The sequence below is a fragment of the Pieris rapae genome, chromosome 10 (genome assembly GCF_905147795.1).
Source record: "Pieris rapae chromosome 10, ilPieRapa1.1, whole genome shotgun sequence".
In the NCBI taxonomy this organism is placed as follows: domain Eukaryota; kingdom Metazoa; phylum Arthropoda; class Insecta; order Lepidoptera; family Pieridae; genus Pieris; species Pieris rapae.
In genome coordinates this window covers 6,322,958-6,347,044 of record NC_059518.1, presented here as the reverse complement: position 1 = coordinate 6,347,044, position 24,087 = coordinate 6,322,958, and the positions used below count along the sequence as shown (strand labels likewise).

At 33.4% G+C, this 24,087-nt stretch overlaps 3 protein-coding genes across 5 annotated transcripts in view; 1 reads left to right on the top strand and 2 right to left on the bottom strand.

Moving 5' to 3' along the window:
* Positions 1-16,697, top strand: part of LOC110992295 (zinc finger protein ush) — a 145,903-nt gene extending 129,206 nt beyond the window's left edge. For all 3 annotated transcript variants that reach the window (XM_022258052.2, XM_022258051.2, XM_045629885.1), the window contains exons 2-3: positions 12,624-14,518; positions 14,865-16,697. In XM_022258052.2, coding sequence (XP_022113744.2) covers positions 12,624-14,518; positions 14,865-15,248 — 2,279 coding nt within the window. In that variant the 3' untranslated portion in view covers positions 15,249-16,697. The remainder of the gene's footprint in view (positions 1-12,623; positions 14,519-14,864) is intronic.
* Positions 16,698-17,321: 624 nt separating this feature from the next.
* Positions 17,322-21,017, bottom strand: LOC123689523. Its single transcript, XM_045629884.1, has 2 exons — positions 20,736-21,017; positions 17,322-19,877 (listed from the first exon to the last, which is right to left on the bottom strand). The coding sequence occupies exon 2, from the start codon at positions 19,842-19,844 to the stop codon at positions 17,463-17,465; it is 2,382 nt and encodes a 793-aa protein (XP_045485840.1). The 5' UTR covers positions 19,845-19,877; positions 20,736-21,017; the 3' UTR covers positions 17,322-17,462.
* A 393-nt stretch (positions 21,018-21,410) lies between these two features.
* On the bottom strand, positions 21,411-23,482 carry LOC110992297 (probable RNA polymerase II nuclear localization protein SLC7A6OS). The gene is made up of 4 exons (XM_022258053.2): positions 23,213-23,482; positions 22,463-22,746; positions 22,168-22,352; positions 21,411-22,030 (listed from the first exon to the last, which is right to left on the bottom strand). Exons 1-4 carry the CDS (start codon positions 23,357-23,359, stop codon positions 21,735-21,737), a joined length of 912 nt encoding a protein of 303 aa, XP_022113745.2. The 5' UTR covers positions 23,360-23,482; the 3' UTR covers positions 21,411-21,734.
* Between the last annotated feature and the right edge of the window lie 605 nt (positions 23,483-24,087).

Sequence of the window (24,087 nt, the reverse complement as noted above, 5' to 3'; positions counted from 1 at the left end):
ATACGTCTGAGCGCGTCAAACCCGCCGCGCTTTTAACGAACCGCAAGTATTGTATGCAAAATTCATCCAAAAATGGTATTTTTAATAGTTTTATGATCATGCTATTGTATTATCATTTGAATGATTTGATAAAGGAAAATAGAGAATAACTTACGTTTGTTTATTGGAATACAGTTAAATTTGTGTAATATAATATATAAGTACATAATACATAATATATTGTCATAAACATATTTATTATACGAATTATACTTTTAATTATAAGGCTATGGATAAATGATTCCAATACATATGTACAAGTACGTAAATAATCTGATTGGCAGGTAAAACTAAGTAAAACAAACTAGATTTTGTTTGTAGAATATAAGTAAGGATGTAAATTTTATACATATAACTCAGAGAAATGCTTGTGCATTTCAGTATTACAACAAAAATAACTATAGCGTATTTTTCGATCGCCTATTAAGTGTCCATTGTAATGCTGATAGTCCGGCGTGATCCTTAAAACACTATCAAGATAAACTCTCCTCTACTACACTAACCACTAAACGCACAATCCTTTGTACGATACAGCATTTATGACTTTCTTTCACAAGCGTCAAAATTCATCGTAACCGCCTGATTATAGGAAAAATATAAGAGAGCTTATGTCGACTATTTAAGGTCGTGGTTGCTTTGCTGTGATAGAATAGGCCGTGGAGGGTGTATGGCGCTATCGGGATCACCTTAATGATTCCTCGATGTCGGATAGCCATTGTGCTGGATGTAAATTTGTAGCCGTCGGCGCGGGTAATGATGTGAGAACAAACTGAGATGCCGATAGCTGCGATCGCGATCGCCCGGTGTGTTCTGTTCTTTATATTTGCGTCCTTGCTCTTTGGAATACATAAAATATGTTTTGAAATACATATTAAATTACTAAAACAAAATACATATTTTATACTCGGCGTTTCAAATTCTTAACAAGAATTGTTATTCTTATTTTAAAAATGTATTTTAGTTGTTACCTTTATAAATTTAGCAACAATCGATTAATTCAAAATTAACATAGATTAGAATTTTATCTTTTTTATTGCTTTAAGCTATTTCCTTATCTTTTAAATTGCCATTCGCTTTCTTATTATTTAAAATTGTTCACGTTCATCATTTACCACATCCTCTAATGAATATTTACAAACATTATCTTTACAGGATTTATCTTGTTGTCAAATACCTATAATGTCTTTAATTTTATATATGAAGTTCACCCAAAGTAGGCAAAAGGCAGACATTATATCTGTATCTGCATTTTCTTTTGAAGAAATTATTTAATATTAGAAAAGTTTCTGTAATGTCGGTTTAAAATATTTTTGTTACAATTTTTAAGTATGGAGGCTACCGTGCCTATGGGACGCCGAAAAAGCGCAGTCGTCGCAGCCCATTTTTAGTGGGTGAGTTGCCGGCCTTTGAAAGAGGAGTATAGGAGTCGTATCTCTCAAGGAAGAACCTTACCGGAATTCGATTTTACAATTCGCAAAATAAAGCGTATTGTACAGCGGTTAATGAATAAAACAATGTATGATGTTTAGGTACTTACTTATACAAAACGAGAAAGTTTTAATTACACTATAATAGAAATATGAATATATTGATATAAAGATGAAATGGATTTTACATTTGTGCCCTGGTAAACACGGGTTTAAGCGATTAACTTCAGCTTTCAGTATCGCTTTGCCATCTATCATTTTTTTCTATGAATCGGTGTACTATACAATTTTTAAACTTATTATATACACAAACATTTATAATTTTATGCTTTCTAAATGCTAACTTTACTGTACTAGCATCAAAGCCTTATTTATGGTTTTATGGCTTTATAGATAATATTGGGTCAAAAGCAAACAAAATAATAGTAACGTAACCAAACCTTTCTATTTTATTAAACATTAACAAAACAAACCCAAAATGGCAGTTTAAAATACCATCATTAGCTTATCACACTATTCTGTCTATTCGACGAAATTTCAGTCTTTCAGCATTATAATGAGTGCCATGTTAAGGATATTTTGAGGGGACGCGATAAATAACCTAATGTTGCTAAAACAAAGGCGATGAAAAACGACGCACGAACCACGTTTCGGCGGGAAATTTAAGCGCCATTTTGCGTTAAATAGACGTGACGCGTATTGTAGATTATTAATAGCGATGTGATTTTATTAATTAGTCTGACCTAATTCTGACACGAGAGTTAGTTTTTACCTGAAATATGTCCGAATTTAGGTCAAGTTTTGTTGTAATCCTCTGTAAATTTTGTAAAAAAAAAATACCGCAAATTCGCTTGTCACTTCGTAACTTTAGTGCCCCGATGAGACCTTGAAACCAACAGATTTTAGTTGTAAAAAATCTAGGCGTTAGCAGTTATTATTATGGGGTTAAAATACCTCATTGAGTTAATATTACAGCTTTTATGCCGTTGTTGATGTTTCGGTTGTGATACTTGTTTATCTTTTTTCATTGGGAATATTACATAGCAATTCACAATTAAGTCTTTTAACAGCGACAGCGTGGCATGACATTATTATCGCGAGGATCGATTCTTTTTTTGTTTTGAGTATAATCGAAATTGAACATGGCGCCGCCAGACGATCTGTTTTATCGTTCTATTATCGAAGACTAATGCACTGGCCAAGATAACGCGGACATAAGAGCGGGGGCAGATAAACTCAGTGTGGCCATGTTAAAAATAGTTTACATGCATACTTGTCTATGGTAGGGTTGCAATCTTTAATATTTATGAGATGCTGAATAATTTTGTTTATCGATTAGTCGGGCATTAAATAAATATAACCGTGACGTGAGTACCGGTAAATGGAACTTTTATCGGCTTGATTTATCATATTCGCATCCTCTGTATTGCAAAAATAATGTACAATTCGATAACTTAATAGCCTGTTATCGTGATTTCAATGGAATTCGTTCGTTATTATTTAAATAAAAACTTGTATTTGTGTGTTTTTGCGATATCGCTGTAATTAAAAACATTAATTGTCCCAGTTTCCATACTTCATTAATTCATATTGAGTATTAATACACTTATCGTAGAAAATATTATTGCTTAATGATCGTGCTCAACCCTACTTATTATGTTCAGATTAAGAAACGAATTCCTCTAACAAATTCTTTTAAAACTTATCGACAGCCCAAAGAAATACATCTTCCTTACTTAAATAGTCATTACGAACTCTTTCCTTGGAGTTATCGAGCGGCCGGCTTCGAAGAGATGGCAATAATAAAAATTATCTATACAAATGGGCTTGGATTACTCGACGACATAAATTCGGCTCTGGCCCAATGAACGTGGCTGTGAGTAAAGATAAAGGGTCAACGCATTTTAGAGCTTCGTTTTTGCTAGTTCGATCCTCCCACGTCAGTCAATTAGAGATATCAACGTTAAGCTCAGATAGACAGGCTCTAATAGCCGAATATGGACGCCTGATAAATACTAAAAGATTACATTTTTATGGTCGGACATTGCCCCAATACATTTTTTAATTTCGTTTATTTATGCTTGGAATGTTGTAAATTACACCGAATTGCTACAATAAGACAAATCGGAAAGCGTATCTTTCAAATGCTAAAGACTATGTCAGGGAATAGAGAAATATTTTAAAGTCCAATCCGTTTAAAAAACTGAAAAAAGCGGCAACCAGCGAGGCTCGTATCGGGCGCTTACCGAGACACCACCGCAGAGTTATTCGACAAAAATGCTAATTTTCAAATCTCGAACTCTCGCCCGCCCGCTACAATCGAGGACTTGAATTTTTTGCGATACCATGTTTATCCAATGCGCCTCAGCACTAATTTTTCATGATTCAGTTTTTGTCATTCTTCGTCTAACCGGTCAATGTTAAATACATTAAAAAAATAACCTTGTCTTAAAAAAATAACTTAATTAAAATTAGATCAAACTCTCGGAAATCACAAAATTAGGTATATAAACATTTTTAAACACTATCTTCCAAGATCTATTGAATTTGGAACCTTCAGTCGAATATAAATAACGTTCGATTAAATCAACTGTCCGATCGCAATCGAACGATTTTCTTTAATTATACAAATTATCGTGAAGGAGCAGCTATCAGCGCCATCTCTTGGCGAACGCTCGCAATTTCCGCGATAACGCAGCCGGCGAACGATTAAATTCGAGTTTATTAAGAATAAATACTAACGGAAAGATAAACGTTAAGTATAGCTATCTTGTCTGATGTTCTTATTTTTTGTTAAATTACTTTGTAATTTATATTGCCAGCTATATCTCCAGTAAGTGTAATAAAAATTAATAAAAACACAAATTTATACAGATCTTTTTTTTTAAATTTGTACAGGATTTTTATTTCATTTTTAATCCAAATAGTAGCAGGTAATTACAAGCGGTATGTTGCCGACCGGCCAGTTTAGCCTTAACATATTAGATCGAAACTCGATCCATCAAAGCCTTGTTAACACGTTCACGGTTCTGGGGATCCGTAAAAAATATTGTCTTTTATTGTAACTATGTCAACGCGATGACGCCGGAATCCGCTATTATTTAAATGTTTATAATTTTTATGTGACACGTGAGTGAGAATCACAAAATATTTCATAGCAAATTACAGCTCTCTTACGCTACGCATGTTTTTAAAAATTTCATAATTTTAAATTTTGAATATATGTTTTTTTTAAATAATTTATTAAAACAGTTTGACGTTAGAGGGTTGCTATAGATTTTCTAAAATACTTACGCGCATTAGGTTTCTTAGTAATGGTGATAATAAGAGGTAAGAGAGAAGACTGCTGAAGTGCAGTCCTACACGCATGCTCTTTGTTAAATTCAATCCATCCACATATTACATGAATTAAGTTAAAAGCTACTAATGTAATAAACGGAACCCACTAATTTAACTTACATATTCTGAGTTGTTCAGTTGGTAGTAATTGGTATGGGAGTAGCCGTAACATGATGTTCTAAGGTGGAGTTAATTATTTTTATAGATGGTATCCCTATCGAGATAGTGTTGTAACAATGAGATCGTTTTGACGTGATAGTGCCGTTCTAATATCGAATGTCTGTAATAGCGACTTTAACCACCATTCATATTTTTTATATTTACAAATGTTTTAACAGCTATTCAATTTAATTTAATTTAATTAACTTCACAACGAGTAGTGTATACTGTTTGCGCAATATGGTATGTATTATTTATTTATTTCTTTATTTTCGGAAAGCGTTTCCTTTAAATGCTAAAAGACGTTTAAAATTTAAATACTATCACTCAATATGAAAAGAGAATTATTGAAGTGAAACTTCTTTAGAATCGTAGTGATTTCAAACCGGTTGCAATGGAAAAGCGACAGTAAAAAGAGATAGAAACATATATTCATAAGATTTAAAGTGTGAGGAAATGAGATAGATAGAGAAACTTCTTTAGACTCGTAATTTCAAACCGGATGCAACGGAAAAACCGACAGTAAAAAGAGACAGAAATGTAAATTCATAAGATTTAACATGGGAGTAAATGAGATAGGTGGCATTATACAGCCTCTTTTTTCTGCCGCTTTTTCATTTTAGTTTTTGCCAAATTAAAGATTTATAAATTAAAATGTATCATTAAAATATACTGTTTTTAAAAGTTTAATACATTTGGATAGTGAAAAATGTTTAATTTTTATATGATTAATTATAAAACCTTTGTTTTTGAAGGTTTCACTTCTACCACGTGTGAATTGCACATATGTTTTTTTTTTAAGTAATTAAATACTCAAATATGTTACTGCTTAGTAAAGTATGCAGTTTCATATATAACTAGTATGTTCATAAGTTTTGTTACAAATTTATTTTTTCAAAATTATAAAAGAAAAGCATTTATTTTTTCAACTTTTAAATTATTTTGAATTTGGAACACTATATTATGTTAAAAACTTCTGTTGAATTAGCGCCATTTCACATGTTTTTTCGTGGACATTTTCAAATTAGGTACAATATGGAATAGGGTGTTAAATAAAATAGAATTGCAGTGAACGCCTTGCACAAAGTGGGTATGGAGTCGGTCATATTCCAGACACTTCAAAAGTTGGTATCAGCCGATTGTTCGTATATGGTAGTATCAAGAGGTACAACAATTTGTCTGTCGAAGACTAGGAAAGATCAGGGCAGCTGCATGCTGTTTGAACTACAAATGCTGTTTTTCAGATGTCATCGAAACCCAATTAGGAAGCAAAAAAATCTTATCGCGGGCAATAAAAATTCCCGCTAGGACTATGTCTCGTATTATAAAACAAAACCTATATTCTATATTAAGTGATACCTTGATGAACTTATGTTCCAAAATAACCGTATTTTTTTTTTCATATTAATAGGTCTCTTTACTTTCTTATACCATAGTTATATATAATCGGTTACGATTATATATATATATCAAATTGTTTTTAGCAAAGTATAAATAAAAAAGATATGAACTATGTTTCTCCTTCTGCTGGAAATCTTACAGCTTACTATTGAAATCGGTCTGTACTTGCTCAATAATTTGTAGAACATAATATAATTATTATACATTATATTATTAATTAACTCTTTATTAACCGTTATCATCACGATATTTTAACCCACATTTCCATGTCCAGTACGTACAAGTTAACCCTTTCTAACAAACGAGTGGTCTAATCGACCGTTGGGATCGCTGCGACCTCTATGATTGATGTAGAATGCAAGTTAATATTCATAAGGTGTTACTATGTGTAATTTATTTCATAGATGTGGGAAAAATAGAAATTGCGAAGAATTTGGTTTTTTTTTTAATAATTGTCTCTGAAACAGTTTAACATTACCCTAATTTATGACTTATAAATAATTTACTAAAAAAGGATATTTGAACATGAGAAAGTGTCCAAAAACACTACATACTCAGAATAGAGATGGTAATACCTAACACTGTGTTCTTGTAAACTAATCATTTTTCTTTTTAACTTGTTGTAAATGTTTTGAATGTATACTAAGTGTAATTAGAACAAAGCATAACATCATTTATTGGCCCGTGTGAACAATATAAAATTAAAAAAACAAAAATAAAAAGTTCACAAGTTCATTAGTGAAATATTCAAAAAACATACCACATCCAAACTGTTATATGTAATTCTTACCTTTGAAATTAAAATAAAAAATTGTACTGTACATGTGAGATTGTTTCGAGATATGAAATAAGGAAATTAACAGTTGTGCTACATATATTAAGACCGCGACTATGTCGTAGAATTAAAAATATTAAGTATGTGTAACGTAATTTACTTTTTAAATTAAAAGTATAGTATTAAATTGAGTAAATATTAAAAGATGAACAAATCGGAGTTGCAATATTTATCAAATATAGAATAATAAGAAAAAATTAAATGGACGAATCTGATCTCATATTATATATAGTTAGTAAGAATTCCTGTTAACAGATTCAGAATTTATTACTAGAAAGCAATCGCTAGAGGGCAGCAGTTAGTCAATAGAAAATCATAATCGTCAAACGAGCCTTGATCGCTTCAACGTCTGATAGGAACCCACCGAGGCTGAGAAACAAGTAAACACGGCAGACATTTGCATAACTATCGAATTTTTAATCTATGCAAAGCGCGACGATACGAAACACGGCTCACGAGTGCCCCCTTCATACATGCGATTTCATAATGACCCCTATTTAATAAGGGATAAATTGTTCCCTAGCAAATATTCAACAATTATTAAAGGAATTTATTTTTATTTTAATAGTTAAGTAAAACAAAAACAAACAATTTTGGTATGCAATAGTTGGTTCGATATTAAAAATCGGAAAAGCAAGAAATCTTTTTCAAGTTATACTTCTTTTGGCGCGATGGAAAAAATGATGAGAGTGAATTTTTACGATGCGCGCGCACACCAACACCTAAATTCGACATCGTAAAGTTAGATCTAGGTGGCATGGAAATCGATGACTATGTTCAAGTTGTATATTCTAGTATTTTATATTTAGAACACGTGTTTCGTAACAGTACAATTAAACAGTGTGAATAAATAAATATTATTTTTTAAATCAATTTCATATACGACGGTGATTGTATTTACTAATAATTTATTTATTTAAATAAAATCTTTTTGATTAATTTTAATATTTATCGCTAATCACTACTGCATTTTAGTATTTTTTTACCATACGCCAAAAATGTATACCTAACTTCTAACGCGTGTATATAAGTACACACACTCTTTTTTTAACGACGACAATATTGAGGAATTATTCCTGTAAAGAACTTTTTGTATTATATTTACAGTTAGAGAGCTGTCTGTCTCTTAAGCTTTTCAAAGTTGTTTTTTTAAGTTTGTCTCTGTTATGTTCATTCGTATCATTTGTTAAGTTGTACCTGTCGTAGCCATTCGTTGGGCAGTAAGTCAGGGGGCTTAGGTTTAGCTGTTTCACCTTAACAGTAGTGTATAAAGAAATTCGAAAACTACATTTGATGTTTATTTGTCGACACGAACTATCATTTTCATACTATGTAAAAAAAATAAAAATAATAAAGTTTGTTAATTTTTTTTATATAGTGTACTTAATGTACTGTTTGATGATTAAATCCTCTGGACATGTTATACTGTCTCTTCAGCTGAATTGTAGCAATGAAAAGCTACTAGCGAGAATTGTTAAAATTCTCAATTATTTGTCCATGGAAGTGTTCATAGACGGTATTTCTTTAATCAGATATTTTTATTTAATATACCTCCACACCTCGTTGAACACTTCGATCGCTATCTAATATTCTCACAAGCTTTCCTTTATACAGTTCTCGACCTTTAACTGTCCTAAAATAAATCGGTATGAAATCGATTTTATCGATAACATGCGTACGCTCACCTGGAGGCGTCAAAAGTAGGCGTAGCCGCGTGAAGTACAACGTGACGGAATCCGCACTCAATCGAATCGATCTCGATTTTAATTATACGAATCGAGTACATCGTGTAGATCGAATATTAATCGATTGCGATATCGTTCACAGCAGGGTTGCCATGTGCTAAATCATTGCCTTGTTACCAGGGTTAAATGTTTCTTAATGACGTCTATAGTTATGCTACTTTTAAAGCGTCTTTATATGTGTGTTTATTCATAACACAATGTTTTTAGGTAAGTTGAATTTTATGACACAGTAATATAAATAGTGATACAACTCACAATTTTTTTATAATTTATATTATTTATTAGTGATTTCGCGTTAAAATTAGACTTACATTGACAGCTAATTGCTGTATTACATATTTTAATACGGAATCGAAATAGGTGAGATTTTATACCTTTTAAAAATAAATACCGCTTCAGCCAGCGAATTAAATGGTATGGTTCGATTTTATAATAATGACTAAAATAGTAAGTGAATTCGAGTATTCAACAATTCACCTCGTGATCCGATTGGAGTTTTCGCGTAACTCGATAGTATTCCGCAAAAGATCAAAGATATGCAACTGGGAAGTGCATACGTCATTATTTATTCGTGTTGCTGCTGATTTTATGATTACGCGAAACTTAGATGCAATCATTTTGTACAATGGCGTATTTTATGTTAAATTGAAATGTGATGAAAATTGATTAGATTGACAATGAATAGTTTAAAAAGCATTTGTATTTTTTTTTCTTTATTAAAATTGTTATTTATAATGCAATTTAAAGGTTTTGTGCAATTGTGTACTAAGACTAAATCGCCACTTGTAATCACGGCAGATGTGACCCTGAAAAGGTCCAACAGCAATTTTGTCCTTTGAAGTTTTGGTTTCTTAAAGCTTTTTATACCTACTTTTCTTTATTAACGAGTTTTGACCGCGTATAGATTAGGGTGGAAGATGTCATTAAATTCAACGTTATTTTAAATTATGATTATAAGATACATATTAATAAAAGTGTAGTTTTTATTATATTATTTTTATTATATTTTAGTTATTAATATATTATTATTTATCAATATTTCGACGCACCGACAATAGAGGTCAGCATAATTTGATTTAGCAGTGTTCGCTATCAGCACACGACGGCCAGATTTATACAGGACGTGCCAGGAAGCTCTTATCTAGCGTGCCACGACGTTTTTGCACTCCACACAATTTCTTGTAAGACACTGTTTTTTCGCAGCCCATTTTCTATGCACGTGTTGAACTATCCCAGGAAAAGGGATATCTTTTGAGAGCACCCTATTTTCACATTAAATTTATAATTGATTGCTAATTTGTTAAATAATAATTTACGTCATATTCACGTAGATTATATTGCCTTTATAAATACCACATTAAACATTTGAGTTTGAGACTTATATACTAAAGTTTTAAAATCATATGTTAATATGTATATTTTTTATTAAATCCAATACACTCATACTTACATCGGAAAATACAAAGTTAAATTAAAGTTAAAAGTTACCGAAGATTGAAGAAGAAAGTTCTTTACTTTAAACAAGTAGATTTAACAAACATGCTCGATTTGTTATTACAAATACCTACTAATCTTTCCTCAAGCTTCGAAGCTTACACTAGAAATCAGCGAGGTACGATCACAGCAGCAACAGCTGAGTATCGGAACCGATATGCAAATGTCTGATCGTGACACACGACGTCCTGTCGCTCAAGATTGCCGCGGACAGATACACAATACTCTATAGTCTATACTTGTCGCTTATTCGTACAATAAACATTTTTATTTTTCAAGAATCAAAAAAGGTCTTAATGTAAGCATTCGCTTTTATATAAGCGATGTTAATGTTCTTGTTATGATTAACTGTAAGTAGGAATAAAAATATTCGATAGGTAAAGTTCGCATAATTTTTATACAATTGATCTGAACTAACCAAGTTATTGAGTAAAAATCTCATGGGCCATCGCTTATATCCGTACATGATATCGTTAATGTTAACTGTCGGAATTGGCGGGAAAACAATATTCAAAGATCAAACATGTAAAGGATCGTCGAGTTAAAACGATTACTCATGTTTAATTCAATGAAACAAAACGTACGTTGTTCGGGTGTTTAATCATATGTATAAAGGCATATAAAATCACAGGTAGTATCAGATTTCGAATAAACTAGGTGATCGGTCACCGCCGTCACAGATCTCTATCGATTCGATTGTGACCGACTCGATGCACGACTATTTTAATTGGAGCCTGATCTTCCATCTGATAAATGTAAGGACAAGATGGCGAGTGTTGTTTTTTTCTGTAGCACGTGTTCTCTTGTCGTGTTATAGAATTTTGAATGGCACTTTAATAGCGTTTGTGGCTTGTTTGGACATTTCGAGCATTGAATGGTAAATGGTTTCAAGTTTCAACGAAATATCCTTGTTTTTATTTTGTGTTTAACAAATTATTGTTTTCGGTTCTAATAGCTTATTAAATTGTCTTTTTGTGTGTCTTGAGACGCTATGGACTAAATCAGTACTTTGCGTTATTACTAACTACGTGCATTTAAATAATTTCAACACATACGTTTAACATACCGTGTATCGCGTCTAGCATTTGCTTACGAATTTATGCGGGTTCCTAACGATTCAAACAAAATAATTATTTGCATGTCTGCACTTACATAAAGAACTTTTAGCCGCTATATTTGACATGTTTATAAAGACAAAAGGGCACTGATGAATATCATTTAACGAATCGACGTTCGGTCTGCGAGCCCTGCTTAAACGACACTGAGTCACGCCATCTATCTGATTGAACATTCAACCTCTGAACAATCGCAACTTATAACTTACTTAGCGAAAAACGGGAGCTCGAACGCAACTAACGAACTACGATAGACTCGCGGTTCGCTATGAAGCAGACATTAACCGTGCACTTCAGATAAATCAGGCATTAGCTGAGCCAATCGAGCTGCCACTGCATCCTAACGACCAATCACAGCCTGCGTCTAGGATAGCGTGACCCGAACGCAGTCTGATTCGAGTGGAATTCGTTACCGCGAGATGGCAGCCGCGCGCCAATCGTCGCGTCCATCTCACTGTCGTGCCCATATAATGATCTTCACAGGAGCGGAGAATGAAGTTGAGACTCTCATTAATTGGCGTTTTGAGCTGAGATCGTTGCGCGAAAGATAGGTTAATTCCTTGCTCGCTCGAGATCCTTGTCGCTCAAAAAGGAAGGTCAGCGAGCGTTTTCTGGAAATCAGATCCAATTACAAGAGGGTCTGTAACCTTTTTGTTCTGTTTTCCCTTGAAGGAATCACGCGCAATGTTGATGGACGGACGGCCTCGCGACCGGTTCATATTGATAGATCGACCTCTTGATTTCGCATTTCTGTATCCTAATAGAAGAAACGTATTTAAACTCTCAGCTCCCCACCCACGCGGCGAAATTTACATACCGCGAGCACGTCTCAATTAGGAGCGCTAATGTATGCCTCGACCGAAGCCAGATCTGACTGACGTCGACTGATACCGAGCGAAACGTGACGAGTGACGACTATCGCGAGAAAACCACTGCCAACGTAGCATCGCTGAGCTATTAACAACACTAATAGGAACCGATACCGTCGATTTGTTTTTATGTCTTCTCGAAATTCCATTTAGGTATCTTTGAATGTCTCAATTGCAATTAAAGGTGTGTGTTTTTTCAGGTGAGGACGAGGAATGGGGAAACGAGACCGAGGCGATGCCGGCAGAACCTCATACGCCAAGTTCCGGAGGCGAGCGCGTTGCCTCCAGCGGTGCTGCATCCCCGGAATCTGGGAGCTCTCCGACGCCCTCCCCACCCAGATTGCGCCTTAACACAAACCTCGCTACGGATCCTGCGCTCGCGCCTCAGGCGACTACGCTCAAACACGAGCCTCCGTCACCTTCGCCGCCACCACCATCCGTGCAGCAAGCCAGAGATTTCATTGCGCTCACCGCGGCAAACTTTCCTGCCTTATTTCCTGCTGCAATCTCCACAGCCCCAGGATATAAGTGTATGCCGTGTGGAATACGATATTCCTCGTTAAGCACACTTCAAGCACATCAAGAGCATTATTGCTCTAAAAGACCATCTAAAACAGATAACAATGATTCGTCAAATGAGCAAACAGCTAATAGTGAATCTGGTGACAGCAAGACAAATCGGCCAGTGGGAAAACAATATGCTTGCACCTACTGCTCTTATAGCGCTGATAAGAAAGTCAGCTTAAACCGTCATATGCGAATGCATTCATCGTCTCCGATTAGTACTAGCACACCGGTGCCACCACCTGCCTCGAACGGTGAAACTACAGAAGGTTCGCCAGCGCAAGACAGATATTGTGTGGACTGTGACATTCACTTTACCTCTGTTAACACTTTTCGAGCTCACAAAGAACATTATTGCAACACTAGACAAGTTGTGAAGCAAGCAGTGCTGGCAGCTGCTAGAACAGGATCGGCTACATCAGGTTCTGCGCCTCCTTCACCCGGGACTACTCCACCTGCGCAAAATCAATATGCACTAGCATTACCAACTAACCCAATATTAATAGTACCGTATTCCCTATTACGAAGCGCTAGTACGTTGCCAGGGGCGACGTTACCGGATCCTGATACTCCATGTTTCTTATTACCGAATGGTACATTCCAACCAATAAACCGACATATACCAAATATGAATACAGATATTAAAGAGGCAGAAGTTTTAAAATCAGCAAATAGACCTCGTGAGGCGTCTAGAGATGCCGCAACTCCTTTAGATCTGACCGTTAGACGCACACCTGAATCGGTGACCACTGATGACCATGAGAAGGAAAATCGAATACGTTCTGCAACACCAGAACAGATTGTATGTGCTCCTTCCCTTCCCGCTTCACCCGCCACGCCCTCACCTTCCAGGCTATCTTCCTCTCCAAGTGGTGAAAGTTCACCGAAACGAAGGCGAAGAAATTCAAGAGACCCCACACCGAAACCTCTCAGGTTACCGTCTCCTCCAGAAGAAAAATTCAGCTCCGTTGTGCCACCTCAAATAATCCCATCACTGCCTTTAAGACTTCCAAAAGACATGCCAATCACAACCGCATCACCTCAAGTGCTAGTCAAACAAGGAGTATCGAAATGCAAAGAATGCAATATTGTCTTTTGCAAATATGAGAACTATCGAATTCATAAAAGGCATTACTGTTCGGCTGGAGGAGAGGAACGCGCAAGTCCAGCGCCTCCGGAACCCGGACCTCCTCCACAATATCGACAACTGATCTGCCTTGCGTGTGGCATACATTTCAGCTCGCTGGATAACTTAACTACGCATCAATTGTACTACTGTACAAAAAGGGAGACTCGGTCCCCAAGAAGTATACCCGAGGTGCCAAGGCCTCCGTCTGGTTCTGAAGGAGGTTGGAAATGCCCATGTTGCGAGGTGGTTTCACCGACCGCAGCCGCCGCTCAACGGCACATGGAAGCTCACGCTGGCGTCAAAGCTTTCCGTTGTACAATATGTCGATATAGAGGAAACACCCTGCGAGGCATGCGAACACACATTCGTATGCATTTCCGAGAGAAGCCGTCTGACTTACAGGTACGTGTCATTAACAAATTAAATGAAAAGATATAAAAGTAACTTCAAAACTGAATTACATTTCAAGCACTTTTAACATATTTGTGTATTTCGCCGGTTTCACTCACGTTTCAATTCGTATGTATGCAGATAAATAGGAATCTTATTTTTCATTATTTCGCGGAGGCGATAGTATAAATTTAATATAATCTTTAATGTTTAGAAAATCAAAACAAAATATGATAAATATAACTCTGCATTTTACAATGGAAGTTATCCATAGTTATCAGTGTTTTACTATGATTTTACTTTTTATATCCTATCTTGAAAGAGACGAGGAAACTAATTCGACAAATATATTTTTCAGGAGGAGAGCTTTATTTCGTGTGTTCTGGAAGATGACACCCGCGAGACTACCTCGCCCAGCCCTGCAGTGGGGGAACGCATACACCGCTGCGGAAGCTGTGCATACACATCCACCTACCGCGGAAATGTAGTTCGCCACGCCAGGCTCGTCCACGCTACTGAAGATCCGGAACCGGAAGAAACCTCACCAATCCCGCAAGTCGATATTAAAAAGGAACCAGAGATCGATGAAGACACTCCAAACTATTGTAAATCCTGCAATATATCTTTTAAATACGTAAACACGTATAAAGCACATAAGCAGTTTTATTGCAAAGCCGCAACACAAGATGCAACATCGAATAATAATGTTCCCGCGTGCGTTAATGATGCTCCTGTTGTATAGATTGCCATATTAAAGAATATCATTGTCTTCATAGAAAAGTAAGCCTTTTACTAGTCTATTATAAAATGACATTTCAAAGGCGCTAGAGGTACTTCCATAGACTTAAGAAATATTATTGACATATTTACTAATATTAATTACCCTAATTTAAAATTGGCAATTTCTCTAAATGCTATTCCACTTACCTGTTCTTAATGTAACAACATATCTTAAAATATTTCAAATTATCTGAAAGTCATAAAATATGCGATAAAGCTTTGCTTTTAAAATTATTGGATACATAAATATTAAGTGCAATATAAATCGATTATAATCATATCAATCAATACTTCATTCGATGTAGACTGAAGGGTGACGTGAAATCTCGTTGTAAATATTTCTGTTCTGTAATTGTTATGTAAATGTATTGTTAGTGTTACCTTTCCATCTTATTAGTATACTTTAATACCAAAACTGTAAATAATTGTAAAGATATTATTGCATTAACTAAATTTTATTACCATTCGTTGTAAGATTGTTCTTTCTTTGTTGTTTTGTTAATTTTTAATCTTTGCTGTTTTAAATCAACTGATTATTTTTTTTATCTTCTTTAACATCCAATTGAGTTAAATAAATATTATATTCTGAGGGTGAGAATTAAAACATGTATTCAAATAATAATAACAGTTTTTATCTAAGTATCGTTATTAAATAATTATAGGCATTATGGATAACTAGTTGATTTAAAATAGGTATGGTAAGTGCGCCAAGCAAGCAATGCTCATTCCACGATAAACAAGGCAGTGTTCTAAATGATATTGCAACTTGGCAATCTATAGGAGGTTTAAGTTTTTACCTAATAATTTTAAAATCTCATTTTTATAATCGGGTATGCAATATCATTTCTCTAGAGAACTCAGATACTTCAATAGATTTGTGATACGTATTTGTAGTCTTACGATTTACATATTTAGGACGATTCAAGTTAATAAAATTATATGGTTATTTGGGGCCGGATATAATTTTCCTTTCACAGTTTTCATCTGTAAATTGTAGTTTAATACCGATTGTATGGATATCTAAGCTTAACGATCACTATGGTAATCGTTTAAAATAAATTATAAACGTAAATCTACCTATCCAGCGTACCTATACCTTTTTAAATTATCGATATTGATGACGAATTATGATTTTATATTCGGCCTAGTAAAAATCAAGGGTACATGTTTTGTCTATGCCAAAGCATCGCTAGATTAATCGTATGCATTTATAGATATCTCACTAATTATAACTATGTAGATTTAAGTGAATACAAGACTTATTCCGTAGATTGTATTCATTTGTGCTTGTCGTTGGAATAAGTCTCGATTATGGCAACATCACGGTAAAATGTCTATGACCTGTAAAAAAGGAACAATTAAAAATTACAATCATAAAAGTTTATTGCAAGCAAACGTTTTCTATGCTGATATATATCGCACCTCCGCTCAAATAACGTCACAACTCCAAAAACTACATTTTTCAGGAAAGACATTTAAAGTTTACCCAACTTAATTTGTTTAGTTTTTGGATCATAATTAAAAAGGGAACTATTTTAGAAGAAAACTTTCTTCACCGAGTTATAATGTTTTTTTAAGCTCTATAAATTCATATTATTAGTAATCTGAAAATCCTGAAAAAAACATTGAAATAATCTGGGTTGTGACACTATATGTACAAAAAATACAAAGTTTTATTATAATTTGTTTATTATAATGACACAAGTATTTTTAACTTGTAATGAAATACAATATATTCTTTAATATAACGTGTATTACACACATATTAGACTTTGAAATGCCTTTTTATATAAAGACAATTAAATTTTCAAACTTATAACTGAAAAAAAAACAACTTTCTATCAAAATTAAATAATCTATGTACTTCAAAACGATCAACAGTTTAATTAAAACGAGGGTAGTACACCTCTATAGCATTGAAAAAATAAATCAAATTAAGGAACTTATAATTTACAACGTCTTAACTGAAAAATAAACAATTCACACTCTATCACTATAATATATAAACACTCTATGAAAATTAAATAATCTAGGTATTTCAATACTTATTTAAAATCACAATTTGTAACAGTAAGTCTAAAAATGAACTTCTATCAAAATAAAATACTTTAAGTACTTATAACAATCAGCTGTGCAATAACACGAGAGTAGACAGTGTAATAAAAAATAATTAAACTTATAAACTATTATAAAAGTTGGCATAAAAACTAGGAATGTGGTTGTTAAGAAGTAATGTCATTAAGTCATTCTTTTTCCGTTCCTTAATCTCTATTTTAGCAGCATAAACTTGCTTTAGATCAGGAACTATTATTTTTTTATTTCGAGAAAGTAAATTAGTTTCAGACCATTCAATGTCAGTGTACGACGTTTTGTACTTTAAAATATTTGGTGCGGCTTTGGTAATCATCATCATTTTAACTTCAGAAATCTTTAGCTTATTTAAAGTAGTAATACCTAGATCACTAACTAATCTTTTTAAATTAATAAAATCGGTGTGTGATAGTTCATTAACTCTTAGTGGTTCCCCAGTTTTCTTAGCCTCTTTAATTATTTGTACGTACTGACTTGGCACGTAAATTGGACCAGTTTTCAAGGAACGTTTTATTTGCTTTTCGATTACCGAATGTATGGCATCACCTTCGTTTTGCGTATGTCCGGCTATCAAAAATTTATGAGTAATAGAATTTAAATTACTAAACTTCAATATTGCATACATGTACAATCCAACAATAAACTTATTTTTGTTTTGGCCGCAACAGTTATCCGAATAAAAAACTATATCAGCTAGTTGGTCACCCTCGTAATCATGCAATTCTTTTTCTATATTATATTTAAGCAAACAGCTACCAATCTCATCTGAACCCCGATTACCCTGACCCTCGTGCCAAAAATAACAATCGGTAATACTGTTATTTACAATAGTGTCTCCATTGTAACTATCGTCTTCAGTCTGTTGCCTTTTTTTCTTTTTTCCCGATTCTTCTGCTTTCAATTTGCTTATCGTAAAGTTCATATTATTTAATTTGCTCTTATAATAAAAAACAGAAACATCACCACGAGGTACCTGTAAAACTGCTTGTAAATCGTATACAGATACAATCAGGTTTTTGTTTTCTTTTAGGGCTATTTTATCTCGCTTTTTTTCTTCCCTGGATAAAACCTTGTCCACTAAATGTTCATCATATTTTTTTTTGAGCAACAGTTTACTTTCGGGAACTGCATTTTCATAAGCTACACATAATTCACATCTGTCTTTTTTTGGCACAAAAAATCCTAAATTAAATTCACCGTTAAAAATACGACTGTACATTACGTAGTTTCCAAAGTTGCGTCCATCTTGTTTACATTCATTCACATAATCTCTATGTAAGTCAGATATAGTCTTTCCTCCATCAATGTATTCTCGTGTTGTTTGTGCTCTTAAATAATGACTTTCAATTTTCGGTATACGTTTTATATGATTTCTTATATCATTTTTTATAGTGTCACCTACAGTATAATGTTTACCGTGTTTCCCTCTTTCATCTTCTTTCAAAAATCCTCCAGTAGATTTCTCTGTTACAGTTCTAATTGTTCTATCATTAATATCCAATGTATTTTTAAACATTGTTTTGCAAACCCTTTTTAATGAACCTTCAACCTCAAAGTAAAATGCATAGTTGATTTTTCGATTTTTCTGTGCTTTGGTAGACCGAAACTTTATCTCTATCTGTTGTATGTGTTTGTGAATGAATAGTCTCTGTTTCTCTAAATCTTTCAAAGCCCAATAAGAATCAAAGATTTGAATTCTTATTTCATCGGTAAGAAAATAGCTGCATTTAAGTCTACAACCTTCTCCACAACTTGGTTTCATTTGTTTCTTAGAAATATTTCGTCCGGACTTCGTTTGATAGGGTAATCCAGAGTTTCGTAAAACTTTTGTTATATTCTGCTTCCATTGTGCCTCTCCACGGCGTCTCTTACGTGTATTGAAATTTCCCTGTACTACGGTCTCGTTTGGTATTGGAGAATGAATACTATTTAAGTTAATTTCTTTGGAAGTTGAAGGCAAGCATTCATTGTTGTCTTGATTTGTTTGTTTATTAAGTGACAATAGTACAGAGGTAGATGTTGGAGAATTTCTATTAGACGAAGGAGTATCAGAAGAGGATGAACTAGATGAAGATGAACTAGATGAGGATGAACTAGACGAAGAGGAATTTGTAGATGAAGTACTAGATGATCGCTGACGAGAAACTACTAAATTCTTGCTACGCTTTTTGGAAGACAATTTATAATCACGATCTTTAACAGAATCGTCTGTTTCTTCACCCGTAGATTCGGGTTCTTGCAAATTACAGTCTTCATTCTCTATTCTATTACATTCTACCTGTAAGTTGGGAATGTGTGTAGTAGGTTCATTTATATGATATGTATTCTCTTTATTTGACGTGTCACAATTTTCTTCTACATCTTTTGGTTGCGTATCTTCCGCCACAATAGACAAGTCATCAGTTACTGTGTTATGATGGTCATTGGGTTCCAGACATAATGACAATATTTTTCTGGATCTGGACATAGTTACAAGTGACACCGCCAAACCGAATAACACCTGAGAACAAGATGAACAACACAATTAGTTAAAAACAATTAAATACCTACCTAAACATTTTTTAAGGTTTTAAACTAAAAAAAAAACAACAATGTGGCCTCAGGGAATTAAAAAAAAACATTATGCGTAAACAGTACCTAAAATAATTTTATACTATCACTATACGATAATTTTAAATTAATAAATCTATCACTTTATTAATAATCATAGTCAAAAACACGAGCATAATTGAAGACAAATCAGTTTTCTTGCTGACACATAGTTTTATTTTCAGTCGTTTTATTTATGAATAAAGTCAAAATTCAACATAATTCAGATTTATTATCTAATAAAACATATTGTGCCATCATCCCGATCACATATACTGTCATACATTAGTACAGGTCAGTATTAGTGATAAACAGACATGTTTAATAATATAATTTCAATCACGTATACCGTCGTAACTCTGCATAGGTCAGTATTAGTGATTAACAAATGTGTAAATTGAATTGTTTCAATCCCGTATACCGTCGTTACTCTGCATAGGTCAGTATTAGTGATAAACAAACATGTTTAATAATATAATTTCAATCACGTATACCGCCATAACTCTGCATAGGTCATTATTAGTGATTAACAAATGTGTAAATTGAATTGTTTCAATCCCGTATACCGTCGTTACTCTGCATAGGTCAGTATTAGTGATAAACAAACATGTTTAATAATATAATTTCAATCACGTATACCGCCATAACTCTGCATAGGTCATTATTAGTGATTAACAAATGTGTAAATTGAATTGTTTCAATCACGTATACTGGCATAACTCGACAAGCATCAGTTTAGTTGCAAAAAAGAAAATAAAATGTTACTTACCTCGTTTACAAAGACTGTCTTGATTCGACACAATTCACTTTTACTGAACAACGCCCGTATGACCACCTCGCGCAAGTCGTAACATGACACTGTTTATGTTCGCCGCGGCACAACTTTCGGTAAACAATAGAACGTCACAAGTGCCATCTAGGGACAAATAATTGAACTACGTCTATGACGATTTATGAGCATGAAGTATGTGTTATTCTGATACGAATGGTACAATTAAAGTCATTTGACATTTTATCGAGTTATGACGTTATTTGAGCGGATGTGCGATATGACAAAATTCAAAATACAATATTTTTATTTCAACTTGGTTTAGTATGTTCATCCACGTAATTAACAAGCAATAGTACCTCAGTCAAATTTCATTAGTGTTACACAGATGACGTTAAATCCTGAAGTGCTGCCATAATCCATTTAATAAATTTAAAAACTCGAATAAAACAGCTTACATTAATCCAAAGTTTATTGCTGATTTATCAATAGAAATGACATTATGCATCAATATTGATTTATGTTACTCCAAAAGCGAAAAACATCTGTGGAAAGCCAGGTTTAGCATAACGCATATATTATGTTGTTCCTTATACAAGAAAAAGATATGCATCAAATTATTAACCTCCGTCTAAACTGTTTTGCAATGATTTGTGTATTTTTGTCTTTGGAGTAAAATAATTTCAGGGAATGTAAGTGATAGTGATGTAACGCATAGTGTAAATATGCCAGACAATAAATTATTATTTATCTGATATTAAATACTTTCGTTTTATTTAACACAAACTTTTGTACCATTTCAAACAGAATTTATGTAAAAATTACGTAGTTTGGTTGCAACACAAAAACTGTGTAAAATATATAAATCAAATTACAATACTATACATAGAAATGAAAGTTTTTTGTATATTGAAAATATATTCATTTAAAACATATTACAACTCCACCAACAGTTTCACTGAGAAATTTTAAATAAATATCAAAAGAACAACCTTTCTATCAATCAGGATTATAGACTTCATCAGGATATTGTTCACAGAACTGTTTAGAATCTTCATCCTGGCCATAGTAAAACCCATCATCACTCTCTTCCTTATAACCATCTATTGATTCCTCATCCAAATCCTTAATTTTTGTTGAATGAATTAAGTTTTTACTGTCAATGATAGTGTTCTCTTCAGCAAGCACCTTTGCTTTATATTTAGCATATGCAGCTCCATACTTTTTTACATCATCATTTAATAAATCTGGTGGATCTGTGTATATATCGCCTTCTTCATCTGTGGATAGATCATCTGAAAGTAATCAAAATGAAGTACAGGTTTGCCAATTGACATTAACTAAGGCTAAAAGATTAAGACTAGAAGACATGATTTTTAGTTAATTAGGGTGTGATACTTTGATAGCAAATACATTACTGTTTAAAAAATACCTAAATCACATCTTTTCATTGCAGCAACCATGTCATCTTCATCAAGACTGCTAGGTTCAGAGTCAGGATAGTCATTACGCCAGTTATTTTCATCATTAGAGTCATCATCATCATCAGCATCTGATGAGGATAAACCATTGTCCTTATAAGTATCCAGGATCAGATCTGTTTCATAGTTCTCTATACTGCAAAGTAAGAGTCACAAATTAAATTGTATAGAAGGTGAAGTTGATTTATTCAATGTTTCATGACCTATATTCCCTCACAAGGATACTCATAACAAAAACATACCAACCTAACTAAATTATCAATCATTGATATGTCAAAGTCCTTCTTCACTGATGTATATAAATCATATGTGTATTTAGCAGTGTCACATAGTAAGTTGGGCTGATGTAAATCTACCAAATTTATGGAGTCTTCCTCTAACCCTCTACTGCAATTCACAACTTCATAGCGATTCTTTCCAGAAGCTTCTTTTCGTTCCTGACGAATCTTTTTTATTATTTCATCTACATCAGTCTTTGGTTTTAGTTTAAAATCAGCTTTTGGCACTATATCCTTAACATCAGCTGCTTCCTAGGGACAATATACTTCTTAGAATATGTAATACAAAACCAAAGTAAGAAGTGACAGTAAATGGAATTTTCCTAGAGCTTTTAGCTCAATACTTTCTTGACTTAGTCTTTAAACATATATGAATTAAATACATATATGTTTAAAGACTAACACTTGAAAGGATTATAAGGTCAATGTATACAATTTAAATTCCTTAACGGAAAAAGTTCTTATTGCAGTTGTTTGTACAAGCAAGCCTTGTTCTTACAAGCAAACCAAACTGCTAATCAAATAAAACAAATGGAACTGGTATAAAAGTTTATCAACATACATTTCCCTTTTTTTAAACAGGTATTTTGTGAACAAGTTTGGAGCTGTCTGCATAAAGCTATTAGCTACTGTCTAACCCCTAGCCTTTGTGTTATTATCTCTATATCTATCACTGGCATTAACCTCCTATAGTGACAACTATAAACTAGGTATCCACCTGATTATCAACACTTCCCCTGAAAACGAAGAGAGAGGGAGAGATTTCCTCTTCATTTGTTTTTCTACGCTTACAAAGAAGAACTAAAGCATCTTGTGGGTTATCATCAAGGCTTCGTTTTACACGAAGAACCGTTGCTGATGCCATAGCTCACAGAATAAACGATTATAATATATAAAATAGTTATTTAGACTTTTTTTAGAAATAACTTAATTTTACTAAATAACTGGTTTGACGTTTTGATTTTCGCGATGGTTCCCGGTATAAACAATTAACAAATTCCCACAGAGTGTTATTCTTACGCTTAACTGCCACAGCCAAGATTTTGTTTGCTGTATGCCATCATTGAGAAACATGGGGATAATGAGATAAATTAAAAACAGTAAACCTAAGAAAATAATTATTATACATTCTTACCAAATATATTTTTATATGTTTTGTGTTATTATTCTTGTAAAATATTAAATTACATAGAATCGTTTATAACAACGTTTGTTATAATGAAGATGTATAAAAATTAAAATATTGGGATGTTGAATAATAAAATAAAGGAGGGTATGGGTAGTTGAACTATTAGATAAAAGAGTACCGATAATATTTATATCCTTAGAAAATCCTTAATTTGTCAGCCTTGGTCTTTCATTTCTTGTACGGGTAAAGAATTTAAGGGATCAACATAATATCTCTGTGTTTTTAATGTTTTGAAAGCGAATTTTTTGGCAAGTCTATGTTCCAGGTTTAATTTTTAATAATAAACATAAAAACTTCATATTAGCTGTACAGTAGTAATAGAAAAATACTATATTTTGTAGTATGTTATAAACCAGGTATAGGTACCGCCACGAGTAATGAGCGGTGGCCTTGAATGCGCAGAA

Coding starts and splice junctions, on each gene's coding strand:
- LOC110992297 (XM_022258053.2), bottom strand. CDS start 23,359: ATGGCATCAGCAACGGTTCTTCGTGTAAAACGAAGCCTTGATGATAAC. Junction 22,353..22,462: donor ATGATTGATAATTTAGTTAG/GTTGGTATGTTT, acceptor CTTACTTTGCAG/TATAGAGAACTATGAAACAG. Junction 22,031..22,167: donor AATGAAAAGATGTGATTTAG/GTATTTTTTAAA, acceptor GATTACTTTCAG/ATGATCTATCCACAGATGAA.
- LOC123689523 (XM_045629884.1), bottom strand. CDS start 19,844: ATGTCCAGATCCAGAAAAATATTGTCATTATGTCTGGAACCCAATGAC.